The sequence below is a fragment of the Micropterus dolomieu genome, linkage group LG12, assembly GCF_021292245.1.
Source record: "Micropterus dolomieu isolate WLL.071019.BEF.003 ecotype Adirondacks linkage group LG12, ASM2129224v1, whole genome shotgun sequence".
Taxonomy (NCBI): domain Eukaryota; kingdom Metazoa; phylum Chordata; class Actinopteri; order Centrarchiformes; family Centrarchidae; genus Micropterus; species Micropterus dolomieu.
In genome coordinates this window covers 38,358,180-38,372,027 of record NC_060161.1, presented here as the reverse complement: position 1 = coordinate 38,372,027, position 13,848 = coordinate 38,358,180, and the positions used below count along the sequence as shown (strand labels likewise).

Below are 13,848 nucleotides of genomic sequence, written 5' to 3'. Positions count from 1 at the left end.
TATATATGTATATATGTGTATATATATATATATGTGTGTGTATATATATATATGTGTGTGTATATATATATATGTGTGTGTATATATATATATATGTATATATGTGTGTATATATATGTGTATATATATATATATATGTATATATATGTGTATATATATATATATTATATTGGGGTGCAGCAACACGGTCAAGATGTAGAAGGGGGTGCGTTGCCTAAAAAGTTTGGGAACCGCTGACTTAATGGATCAAAACAACCCATAGAAATGGAACAGCTGTAAGTGGAATTAATATAGAGGCCCGGTGGTAAACTACATACAAAACTGCAATGAGTGTAGTAACTATAAGTAATATATAACTATATATTAACACTATAATCTATAGTTTATACCATGAAAATAACATAGTACTTGGAATATAATATAGAACATATAAGAACATTTTTCAGAGTGCTGGCAGTGTTTGCAGGGATGGTCAAAGATGAAGAAGAGGAGGAGGAGGAGGATGATTAGAGCTCCAGGTGTTTTAACTTACAGGTAAACAGGACTACATTAGCAGCTTACACACTCAGCGACACCTGGAACCTCTCTAGACACCTTGGAACCCCCTTGAGTGATCCAGGACCTACTTGTCAGTGCTATCTGTTGCTTCTCAGTGTGAAGGAGTCTTTGAGTGGTTCCAGGGTCCTTCCTGGAGTCCCCCTCAAAGCATCCTGCTGCCACTGCAGGAAACCTACAGTATAAGCTTCCTTATCGCTCCCTGGTACCATCTCAGGTACTTATAACCCCAAAAGGAATTCCAGGCACCAACTCAGCACTCACTTTTTCAATGACGGCATGATCCTATTCAAGGACACCTGGAACCCTTTCAGTGACTCCAGACACAAATTCAATTACCTCTGACATGCCTTTAGGACCTTGAAACCCTTCAAGGACTCCAGGATAATTTTCAACCAAACATGTATCCTCCTCATGAAACCCCTCAAGGGATCATGGGATCCATTCAAAGACTCCTCACAGACCTCTGAAATCTTTTCAGGTTTTGACACCTGCTCAAGGAAACCTTTAACTCCCTCACATGCTGCAGGAAACTCGGGGCCTGAGAGTTTGACACACGGCAGCTTAATAAAACATCTTCACCAGTTCAACAACATTCACCGCTTTCAGAGAAAACAGAAGACAAACAGAAAGTGTCCCGGCTGTGTGCATCACTTTTTAGTGTCCCTTGGAAACACTGTGTCTCTGCTACTTGCAGCATTTCTGCAACATTTGGTTGTGTCCTATTTCAAGGACCTTGGAACCGCTCAAGTTCTCCAGGAAGCTTGTTCAACTACCTCTGAGTCTCTTCAAGAACTGCTAAATAACCCCCCTCAAGGTATCCTGGGACCTCCTCAAGGATCATTCCAGGCTCCTTAACAACCATTTAAATCTTCCCATGGACGTCTGAAACACCCTTCGTGATTAAAAAGTGATTTTTCACTTGTGAATGAAGGTGACTCTTTTCGTTAACCTTTGCATCTCATTAGTCGATATATTTGTCTCTTTCGTCCTCCAAACTTTTCAAAATACGACACACACACACACACACAGCTCTTCTATCTTTGTCTCAACCATTGACTGTGTGTGTGTGTGTGTGTGTGTGTGTATGTGTGTGTGTGAGACCCGTTGTCGGGGGTAACAGTGGTAAGAATGTGTGACATCACAGCGGCGGGTTGTATATTAGCGTGCATCTGTCCTCTGCACGTAGACCACCGACCCGTCCTGACACTGAGACAGGACAGACACCAAACTTCATTCAAATAAACGTTGCAACTTTTTAGTCTGTCACGACGTCATCTGAGACCAATAATCGATCGTTTTTATTGGAAGAAAACATTTTGATTGAAAACTTTTAAGCAGTTTTCATTACTGATCGATGACCAGCAGAATATTCTGGAGGGTTTTTTTGAGGATTTTTGTTTCAAATTTGGGATTTTTGTTGGAATATTTCTCTTCAACTTTCTGTCAGTAAGTTCTGCTGCTTTTAAATCCTGTTGTACTTAACATAAAGTTCAGTGTTTAAAATGTCATCTGCTGCTGGGAGAAGGTTTAGATGATTTAATATGATTTCATCATTATAATAAAAACATAATTTAATCTCATCTGATACAGATTTTCTTTAAATCTAATCTAAAGTTTTACAATAAAATAAATTTACTTGTTGGAGCTGATCGAGGTTATTTGTACTTTTCTCCAGTGGTTCCCAACCGACGGGTTGGGCCCCTCAAAGCGGTCACTAGATAAATCTGCTGTATTTTAGAGTTTCATCATATGTTTTAAACAGTAACTAGTAATTATATATGTATATGTAATTATATATTAATAATATGTTACATTAATGTAGTGAAGCAAAATAAGTACTCCTCTAAAATGTGTATAAAGTAGTAGAAAATTAGTCCAAGTACCTCAAATGTGCAGTACTTGATTAAATGTACTTGGATACTTTCCAATGCTGAATATCTACCACAAACAACCTGAAGTATTTCCAGCTAACAGAGCAAGCTCCGTGTAGTTTGTAATACAAATGCAGGAGCTGTAACTTTATATTAATCAAACTGTCACACTGTGACCCTGGGGCCCCTCAGGGTCTGGGGCCCCGGGTTCACAGTGTTGCTGCTGCTGGCAAGTCTCTCACCATACATGGGTCAGGAGCATGGATCTCTGACTCATTCACTTGAGTAAAAATTTCTCATGGGCCCAAAAAGATTTTCTGGGTTTGCGTTCCACTGCACATGCTCAGTAGCGCTTTGCACCCTGGTGCCGCTCACTGGGACACCACACAGATTAAACCGTTTCAGTCACGTTTTTATGTTGTGGGAAAGTTTTACAAATATAAAACCTTCATGGATGAAACTCTGTGAGCTGTGAGGCTGCACTTATAAACAGCAGTGCTTTGAGCTAAATGCAAACAACTGTATGCTGCTGTGTGGTGGTGATGGTGCAGTGACAATGACAAGTGGAAGCTTTAAGCAGTAAACAGGGTGCAGCCCAGGCTGATGGGATGTTATTAGTTCTGCAGGGATTTGGTCACAAACCAAAGTGTTGGACACATTAACACGTTGACCTGATGATGGCGCTGGATGAAAAGTAAGAGGATCACTAAAGTTATTAGAGCTCATCCTGAGGGGAACATGAAGGTCTGAACAATATTTCATCAGAATCCATCCAACACTTTGAGGTGTTTAAGTGTGGACCAACGTGTTGGACTCAAAGAGGGGCGACCTCTGACCTTCATCTAGACCTCTGACCTTCATCTAGACCTCTGACCTTTGTCTAGACCTCTGACCTTCATCTAGACCTCTGACCTTTGTCTAGACCTCTGACCTTCATCTAGACCTCTGACCTTCGTCTAGACCTAGACCTCCGAACTTAATCTAGTATTTTGACCTTCATCTAGACCTGGACCTTTGTCTAGACCTCTAACCTTAATCTAGTACTCTGACCTTCATCTAGTACTCTGACCTACATCTAGTACTCTGACCTTCATCTAGTACTCTGACCTACATCTAGTACTCTGACCTTCATCTAGACCTCTGACCTTTGTCTAGTACTCTGACCTTCATCTAGACCTCTGACCTTCGTCTAGACCTCTGACCTTCGTCTAGACCTCTGACCTTCGTCTAGACCTAGACCTACGAACTTAATCTAGTATTTTGACCTTCATCTAGACCTCTAACCTTAATCTAGTACTCTAACCTTCATCCAGACCTCTGACCTTCATCTAGACTTCCGATCTTCATCTAGACCTCCGACCTTAATCTAGATCTCTGACCTTAATCTAGACCTCTGACCTTCATCTAGATCTCTGACCTTGATCTAGACCTCTGACCTTCGTCTAGACCTAGACCTACGAACTTAATCTAGTATTTTGACCTTCATCTAGTACTCTGACCTACATCTAGTACTCTGACCTTCATCTAGACCTCTGACCTTCATCTAGACCTCTGACCTTCGTCTAGACCTAGACCTCCGAACTTAATCTAGTATTTTGACCTTCATCTAGACCTGGACCTTTGTCTAGACCTCTAACCTTAATCTAGTACTCTGACCTTCATCTAGTACTCTGACCTTCATCTAGGCCTCTGACCTTCATCTAGTACTCTGACCTACATCTAGTACTCTGACCTTCATCTAGTACTCTGACCTACATCTAGTACTCTGACCTACATCTAGTACTCTGACCTTTGTCTAGACCTCTGACCTTTGTCTAGTACTCTGACCTTCATCTAGACCTCTGACCTTCGTCTAGACCTCTGACCTTCGTCTAGACCTCTGACCTTCGTCTAGACCTACGAACTTAATCTAGTATTTTGACCTTCATCTAGACCTCTAACCTTAATCTAGTACTCTAACCTTCATCCAGACCTCTGACCTTCATCTAGACCTCCGATCTTCATCAAGACCTCCGACCTTAATCTAGATCTCTGACCTTAATCTAGACCTCTGACCTTCATCTAGATCTCTGACCTTGATCTAGACCTCTGACCTTCGTCTAGACCTAGACCTACGAACTTAATCTAGTATTTTGACCTTCATCTAGACCTAGACCTTTGTCTAGACCTCTAACCTTCAACTAGTACTCTGACCTTCATCTAGTACTCTGACCTTCATCTAGGCCTCTGACCTACATCTAGACCTCTGACCTTCGTCTAGACCTCTGACCTTCATCTAGATCTCTGACCTTAATCTAGACCTCTGACCTTCATCTAGATCTCTGACCTTAATCTAGACCTCTGACCTTCATCTAGACCTCTGACTGGAGACGTGCCAACACTACTCAGCCACAACATCTCCCTGAGCTTCTTTCAGTTAACACTAACCCCTCCTGACATTTTGTTCTGAAGGCTGTTCATCATTTTATGGAGTTCTAAATTACCGAAGAGGGAAAGTTAGCTCTCAGAGCTTTTTTTAACCTTTTTTAACCAGGCAAATTAGTTCAGAACAAAATATCTTATTTTCAATCACGGCCTGCAAGAAGAGGTATGTATGAATTAAGATTACGATGAGATGATTGAGACACAACATACAAGAAACGTGGAAAAATTGTTTCTTTCATGTTAACTTTCTGGGGTTTGAATGGATACAAAGACAAAGGGTTTATTAAAACATGGCAGCCCAAATGTCTCCTTACTGATGTTTTTAAATGGACCCATCAGTCATCAACAAATAATTAATGAACAGCTGATAAAGCCAACAGTTACATTTTTGCACCATTAATAAAGACAAACTCACCACAAGGTACATTTAGTAGCTGCTCCCGAGCTTTCGTTCACATCACATGATCTTCCTTCAGCAGAAAACAATGAACGAACACCTTCCAGCCAATCAGCATACAGGACAATCTGCTGCCGTGGCAATGTTTCATTTACTGAATCTTATTTTCTGTCTGATTTTCGTCAGATTTTTGTTCCCCACGATACAAAGATGGCTGTTTCATCTTCCTCCTCCTCCTCCTCTTCTTTCATTCCTCTCCTCCTCCTCTTCCTTACTGTTGCCGTGGAGTCGAGACCTTCATCACAAAAAGACGACAAACAGGTCTGTGTAGATCATCCTCTTATTCATCCTCATCGCCATCCTCATCACATCATCATCATTATCATCACCTTCATCTGAAGATCACGCTCACTTTCTTCAAGCTCAAAATCTCATGATCCTCTCGGTCGTTGTCATCTTCATCTTCCTCATCAGTTCTGTCGTCATCTTTAACTTCTAGCCTCATTCTCAACCTTCCTGAGACTAAGCCTTCAGCTCATCTTCGTCTGTTTTGTATCTATACTCATCATTGTTTTCCCCATGTTCTTCATCATCTTTGTGTTCTTTAGCTAGGGTAGATCATCAGAACATGTTTTAAAGAAACGACCTGCTGTCACTTCTCAATAAAGATCAAAATGTTGAGTAGTTACCAGGGCCCAGTTGTTCAAAACATTTAATCTGGATCAGAAAGATCCAGATTTGGAAATCCCATGTTTTGCTATCCTGGATCACGTAACCCCTCTAACTTTTATAAAAAAAACCACAAACATTTCCTTCCATTTTCAATTTCTTTAAACAGTCAGATCATCTGACCCATAACAAGTCCAAGAAAAAAAAATAAATAAATGCACAGTGATACACTGACCCTGATATTTTAAGCATGTGTTGTCCAATAGTTAAAATAAAGAACATTCAGAGAGCAGATTTTAGCTTTCAGGAGGCAATCTCAGACTGAGGGACTGACTGGTTCACCTCTGATGATTGTGCCTCTGTAATTAATGTACAGTAATAAGGGACAGTTGAAATTAAATACAGTATTGTTGTGTGTAAACAGTGGCGGTTGTAGGCCAGTTTTATTGGGGGGCCAGTCTGGGGCCAGTTGTTTTGTCAGAGGGGTACATTCAGTCCAGGACAAAAGAGACAAAGGCAATCTTCAAGCTTTCAAAATGTCTTGTTTAGTATATGATGTTATGTTTTCGTATGTTTCAGTAAATTATAGTTATTTGTTTCAGTAACAGGATCTTTTCAGTGACGTAGTTATAATTTTATTAAATCACATTATTCAGAAGCATTCCTGTTAACTTTAGCTCAAGTTACGGTACATTCTTTGATGCAACACTTCTTTGTAACAGTATGAGCTCTAGTGTAGTCTATTTTAGCAGAAGTTTTGGGGACTATCAGAGATTAACGGCAACAGTCAGGTGACAGAGAAATAAAAATAATAAATAAAGTAATAAATAATATATAATAAAGTATCATCAGCATAGGTAATGACATTGTTAGAGGTGTGAGTGCTGCTAAGATGATGCACAGAAGGCAAGCAGAGGTCAAAAAGTAGAGGAGCTCCACACTCAGTACAAAACCTGTTTGTGGCGTCTAGAGTGACGGCTTAATGTTGGCTAAAGTGAAAGATGTGAAGATGAGGGTAGGGGTGGGCTAGCTACAACCAACATTATCTGAAGTGTTTATTGTATTTTGGGGTTATTATACTACTACTGTGTACTTTGTAACTTTGTAGCTAATATTGTACTTATAAAAACTTTCGGATGTGTGAGGACATGAAATCGATGGAAATATGTACTTTTGTTTCAGGGCATAAATATTAGTGTGCAGAAAGCACATGCTCTTCAGAGAGGTGCTGAGACTCTGCGCAGATTGGTGATCTATTACATTGATTAATTTACAAATAAACATCATTTTAAACCTTCTCTTTCCTCAGGTCTTAAACTCTCTGTTCGGCCCTCGTCTCGCGTCTCTCATCTTGGCCCCGCCCAACTCTGATGACATCACAGAGGGCTCAGCTGGACTCCCTGCCCCCTCACCCAGGGTATTCGCCGCGGGTCACAGTGCTGCGAAGGGATTGGCTGGCAGACGGGAGGCGGTCCCTCGCTTCTTCCTTGACTTCCTCCAGCGACAGTCCAAGATGAGGAGGCGGAGCAGGAAGTCGATGGTGGGAGGGAGGGGATGCTTCGGGATGAAGATGGACCGCATCGGCTCCATCAGTGGGCTGGGTTGTTAGACCGCTATGTTAAATTTTGACTGACTTCCTCCCAGACAGGCTGACTCCGCCTGTCTTTTGAACTTTGTGATGTCACTACAGGTGACCCCGAGCTGACCCTGCATGACCTCTGACCTCCAGGAACCCCAAGGCCTCCGGTCAGAGACTTTGTGTTGGAACTTTACTAACGAAGGACTAAACTAAACTAAAATAAAGGGAACACACCTGTTTTAGACACAGGTAGACATCAGAGGAAACGGAGGTTCCCTCCTAGCTCCCCTGGAATCCTATTAATGACCCCTGACCCCTGAACTCTGACCTCTGACCCCTGGCTGCAACACAGCCAGCAGAACACTGTGTGTGTGTAAGAGAGACAACCATGTGTTAAACATGCTGATGAGTGTGTGTGTGTGTGCGAGTGTGTGTGAGGATTTGACAGCAGTCTGACTGCACGCTGCAATAAAATGAGAAACTTCAACTTGGCTCACGTTGCTTTATTGGACAGTAAGTTAGTACATTTACTCCACTGCTGTACTTAAGTACAACAGTGAGGTACTTGTACTTTACTCAGGTCTTTTCTTTTCATGCTACTTTCTTCTTCTACTCCACATCTCAGAAAGAAATATTATACACTCACTGGCCACTTTATTAGGTACACCTTGCTAGTACTGGGTTGGCCCCCCTTTTATATATATATATATATATATATATATATATATAGTTTGTTTTGAAAAGTGGTTTAGACATAAAGGCTCAGACTTTGAGCATTAAGGTCTTAAATTACTACTTTCTGTAGAAATTCTGTGAAAAAGTGTAAGGGGCTTTATTTATACACAAAATTCCAGTGGAGATGACAATTAAAAATGTAAAAGATATAATGGAAAATAATGCTGTAATCAGTTGCTTGTTTTTATAGCTTAAGTTACATTTTTCCAGTTTTTTTTATTGTTCAAATAAACCTTTCTCATAGTATTTTAATTTGTTATTTAACATTTCTTGTCACAAGAAACTGTATTTATCAAAATATTTTTAACAAATGCTTTCATAAAGTGCTGGGAAAACGACCCCAGAGTAAATGGGGTACTGTAAAAAAAAAACACATTTGTAGTAGAGAAATACTTTATTGTAGTACTTTCCTGCTCTAAATCACACTTTAAACAGAATAAAATTGTACTTGATTTCATGGAATGGCACTTAAACAGCACCTTAAATTACATAACCCCGTCTGCAAAACTGTGGTGTCTTTTATAATATGATGTTGAAAATTGTGTTGTATTGTCTCTAATTTAACGTTTAGCTGTGTCAGCTAGACGACCTGCCGGGGACTACAGATGTAAAGCCTCAAGACTAACTTTGGCATATTCACATTGCTGAAAAGCTAAGATGTCCATTAATATGCACCGTCCTTTTTAAATAAATAAAAAAATGACACCTATGTATATCCTTTATATACCACACACCAAATCAGATTAAGCCCACTGACAGGTGAAGTGAATAACACTGATGATCTGGCACCTGTCAGAGTTGATGTGTTAGTCCCGTTATTACAAACAGAATTATATACAGGTTCAAAATGACATTTAATTAAAAAGAAATAAATCAATGTTTCCCAGCATATTAAACACACAGGACCCTGCTGCCATGATAAATGATTCAATGGACTTTCTGAAGTTGTAAATGAAAGATGCATGACAGCGATAACTTGTTCTAGAAACACCATCTGCCTTGGTGAGGGGGAACATAACTTGTCCTCGTCCAACAGAGGGACATAAGGCTGATGATGTTCACCGCCATTATCGAGTCCATCCTCACCTCCTCCATCACCATCTGGTACGCTGCTGCCACCGCCAGCGACAAGGGCAGGCTGCAGCGCATCATTCGCTCTGCAGAGAAGAATCTTCCTTCTCTTCAGGACCTGTACGCCTCGAGGACTCTGAGGCGAGCAGGAAGGATTGAAGCTGACCCCTCGCACCCCAGACAAAAACTGTTTCAGACCCCCGCCCCCCCCCCAGGTTAATGTTTGCACAACACATCAGATCTGAATCTGATTCTTCTATTGCAATAATGTAAATACTAAACTCATATTTTTAGATATCTTGTTATCATTGTTGCTGTTGCCAAAACAAATTGCTCAGATGTGTAAAAACACTTAAATCTGATTCTGGTTTTGCCAGATTGCTGATCAGTGAGACCAGTAATCAAGAAATAAAAGCTCTCTCTAGTCCATGAATGAGACCAGGACGCCCCGTGTTGTCCTTAATATAATAATTAATAATATTCACTCCGATCAGAAAGAAGATGTTTAATGATTTTCGACTGACAAACGTGACTGAAACATCTCGCGGCATCTTCACTAGAGGGCAGCGGGGAGACACTTTGGATCTGGTTGTCCCCTGTCACGTGACGGGGCCTTTGGCTTCAGGGTTAGCTCGCTCGGCTAGCAGCTTCACTCGGACGCTGTCCGCCTCACAACACAGACCCGATCCTCGGCACGGATTCTCGTCCTAGCGGGACCTTTTCACCGGCACCGCCTCCTCCTGATACTCGGCTGTAGTTCCCGGCTCCTCCTTGTTCTCCGTCCTCCTGGTCCCGGTCCAGACCCGGTCGGCAAACCCGAATCATGTCGGCGGTGCAGAGGATGAAAGTGGCGAACGAGCGGCACAGCAAGACCATCACACAGCGGGGACACGTCCAGAAAACATCGGTACTGACAGCCGGGCTGCGTGGGCTAAACTGATTTAAAACATATCAGTTTATCTCTTTTAAATGCACAATAAATCCGCTTTAGTTCAGGTTTTATACGTTAAAATGCGAGACAAGTTCTGGAGGCAGCTCGGGTTTGACAGAGCTAACGTTAGCATTAGCATTAGCAACGACACACGGGGGGTCGATTTTGCACAGTCCAACATTAATAAGATAAAAGCGCGTTTAAATATTCTTGCAGATTATAGATGACGGAAAAACAAATGAAATGCTGGCCTGTGGCATGAAGTGACTGGTTAATGTGGATGAAATGAAAGAGAGCCAGACTCCATTCAGAAATCTGCCACATTAATGTGGTTTTGCGTGTGGAGTCACAAACGCTAAATAAATACGGTGATATATCACATGATACTTTTGTTTGATTGCCTTGTCTTTAACTCGGCATAAACAAAAGTTAAATGTATATCGTTTGTTAACCGTTTCTCGCGTACATTTTTGCTGTAAACACCGCGGTGGGCGGAGGCTCGGCGTGCAACGTTACGAACACAATACTAAAGATTCAGAGAGAGGGTTTGAAAAAGTCTTGATTTTGCAAAGTTTGCATAAGCCGAATTTAAGGAGAGCTTCCAACGCGTTGTATTAACGTAAACTGTTGTTCTTTAAATTGTATTTACTTTTGTAAACATAAAACGCAGCATTAAATATACGGATTTCTCAATGGAGTTTGTGATGAGCTCTCTTAGCATGGTGGTGTCAGCTGTAACAGCAGTGTGTGCCCAATGAAACCATCTCTGACATGAGTGTGTTTATGGTAGGCTAGCTAATTAGGCCAGACCAACACTTTGGAGAGCAGTAAAAGAAAATGATAGTGGTTTGACTTAAAGATTTCATGATTCTGACTTAATTTTGATTTATTTTGACTCAGCATGAGTGTTTATTTGTAGCCCTCCTAATATATTTTCTCTCTTCCTGTGGGGAAACGACTAAAGGGGCCGATTAAGTAAGTGAGGCCCGTGAGCTCAGCCGTGACCTGATGATCACAGCTGCTGTCAGTTTGTTGTTACTTTGTCGCCGTGCTGCGAACAGAGCGACGCCACCCTGCTGATTAACAGCAGCAGAGTGAGAGGAAAACACCACAGCAGAACATCTCCCGTCGCCTGCAGGATTTATACTAGTTACTGTGTTGTTTTCCCAGAAGGAAGAAGTGAGCAGCCATGTTTGTTAGTCTAAAAGAGGCTTTGTTTACCTGGTGCGCACTAATAAATGTGTAATATTGTGTGTTTCAGCGGCCAGTAAACGAGGAGAAGTCTCCGGTGGGTCCGTGGCTGCTGGCGCTCTTCGTCTTCGTGGTTTGTGGGTCAGGTGAGTGTCACCTGCAGGTATCACACAGGTATCGCGTGTGATAACGGACGCACTGCTGTTAAGCAGCTCTGCTTCCTGCACAGCTCATCTCATCTAAATGGGTTTCCTGCAGAGCTGCGTCTCGGTGTCACACGCTCCTTACTCACACATATCAGGCCTTAAATGCTGTTAGATTTTTTAATTTATGGGGTTTTATTATTTAATTACAAGCATCTGATGCTTGTGTGCTGAAGTCAGTTCTGACCTGCAGACAGAGAGTGAAGATGATTTTTATTTATTCAGTGTCATTTAGCAGGGACAGTGTACATTAATAAAACATTAATGTAAATGAGACTGTTTTTCATCTGTAGTCCCTGTAACAGTGGTTACACAGTCAAGCTAAAAAAACTAAGAAATATAAAGTTTAACATATTTCATACATTTTAAAACAAGTCATACTTTATGAAAGCATGAAACAAAATGAGTTGGAAGAAAATATTAATCTTCACTTTATTAAAAAAATATGCAACATGCAGCCCAAAGCTCAGAACATGAATTAATTATTACTGCTGTCAGGAAACCAGCGTGTCAGCAAACTAAAAGCCTCTAAACGCTTTAACTTTAACACATTGTCTGCAGAAATCTTCCCACATGTTCTTTACGGCTGGTAGGTCAAACTCGCTCGCCTGTGTTTTAAAGTGTCAAAACTCACGCCGCTTGTGAGCACCTGTGCCAAACCATTACTCTGAGAGCAACAACACGGATCCAGATGTGACTCGTTTTGCACTATTGGCTGCAGCAGTGTGTGTACTCTATGTGCTGTAATAAAACAACCAAACGGCGAGGAGACACGCCGTTATCTTTAGTCCAGCCCACTTTGGACGGGCGGAGGATGTAAAGTATCTCTGAAGTGACTTGTTGCATCTCTTGCAGAGGTCACGGACACGTAGCTCTGCTCTTATCTTAAGTGAAACCGCAGCAGCTCCTCGGCTGTGAACACGTCTTTTATCAGAAAGATGAACTCGTTCTTCAGTTGAAACTCAAACTGTGTCCTCCGAACTGACACTGGCTAAATTATTTTTTTGTCCTTCTCACCCTCAACGGTCGCCATCTTGGCTACATAACAAGAAGGGACGACCATCGTATTTTCAAATTGGCGGCAGAGATTGAAAAAGTACAAGCACGTTAATAAAATATATTTAATTGAAGTGCAGATATTTTGGTGACAAATCGTCATGTCCAGAGCACAACAGCCGTGTTTGATTCGAGACGCTGCCCTAGGCTAGTAAGTAAGTACACAGTGTACTACGTGTTGGGGTACTAACGGGAGTATCTGAAGTGAGACGCAGTTTGACTGAAGTGAGCCTAGCTTAGCACAAAGACAGGAAGCAGGAGGAAACACACTGTGCTGTGATAGGCCAGTATAAAAACTATACGAATATAAATGTTTTAAATCAGACATTTCTTCAATTCAAAGCAAAAAGCAATTAAAACTGTAACAGACTGTATTTGAAAGTTTTGTGTAGAACCTTTTCAACTTGTTGTATTGTTCTACTTGTTCTGGATGTTTGTTCTTGTACCGGAACCAGATACACAAACAACTCCTCAGCTAAGTTAATGTGATGAAAATGGGTTAGACAGTCTGCGGTTGAGCGTCTCAGCGGTGGACAGTCCATTATTTTGGGTTGCTGCGACCTACAGCTTATTTTTCTTTTGCTGCATTTTAAAAGCGTTCTCACTCCCAGACTCGTCACATATGGACGCATGGTCAAGACCCATCGCCGTCAGTTTGTAACGGGCTGGGGACCCCTATAGCGTCATAGTTCAACGCAGTGGGGGAAGCCCTGTAGCATCAGTTTTTGACGGTAAAGGCAGGTATATGATATTTAATAGAAAAGGGGTGGATGGAGGGCCAGAACCCCGACTTTGAACCAGGAGACCGGGATTCGTGTCCCGTGTGAATCAAAAAATCAACATTAAATATTTTAATTTAAGTTACGCAAATTACGTAGATTGCGCAAGTTACGGAAGTGACGGAAGTTAACATTCGTGTTAACTGATATTTACCGCAGAGCCAAAAACATCTATAAATGATGCTAAAGGGCTAACCAGCGCGTTAAAAGGCGACGCCAAAGGGCCTTGACCAAGCGTCCACATGTGACGAGCGAGAACATGTTGGCATTTCCTGTGAGTCGACGTTGAGCCACAAACTCCACCTTTGTGCGGGTGACTGTGATGGGCTAACGTCGCTGTTAGCGCCGCTCTCGGTTAGCGGCCCACCGTAGAGCTGGCATCCA

At 41.7% G+C, this 13,848-nt stretch overlaps 3 protein-coding genes across 7 annotated transcripts in view; all 3 read left to right on the top strand.

Moving 5' to 3' along the window:
• The window catches only part of si:ch73-265d7.2 (C-type natriuretic peptide 2), a 17,369-nt gene extending 9,384 nt beyond the window's left edge, over positions 1–7,985 (top strand). For all 4 annotated transcript variants that reach the window (XM_046064527.1, XM_046064529.1, XM_046064530.1 and 1 more), the window contains exons 3-4: positions 5,437–5,571; positions 7,229–7,985. In XM_046064527.1, coding sequence (XP_045920483.1) covers positions 5,437–5,571; positions 7,229–7,528 — 435 coding nt within the window. In that variant the 3' untranslated portion in view covers positions 7,529–7,985. The remainder of the gene's footprint in view (positions 1–5,436; positions 5,572–7,228) is intronic.
• The window catches only part of LOC123980185 (zinc finger protein 260-like), a 672,464-nt gene that overhangs the window by 525,787 nt on the left and 132,829 nt on the right, over positions 1–13,848 (top strand). The window lies entirely within an intron of this gene.
• zgc:85858 (uncharacterized protein LOC405879 homolog) overlaps positions 9,907–13,848 on the top strand; it is a 6,210-nt gene continuing 2,268 nt past the window's right edge. Inside the window, exons 1-2 of the mRNA XM_046064537.1 lie at positions 9,907–10,211; positions 11,497–11,572. Coding sequence (XP_045920493.1) covers positions 10,128–10,211; positions 11,497–11,572 — 160 coding nt within the window. The 5' untranslated portion in view covers positions 9,907–10,127. The remainder of the gene's footprint in view (positions 10,212–11,496; positions 11,573–13,848) is intronic.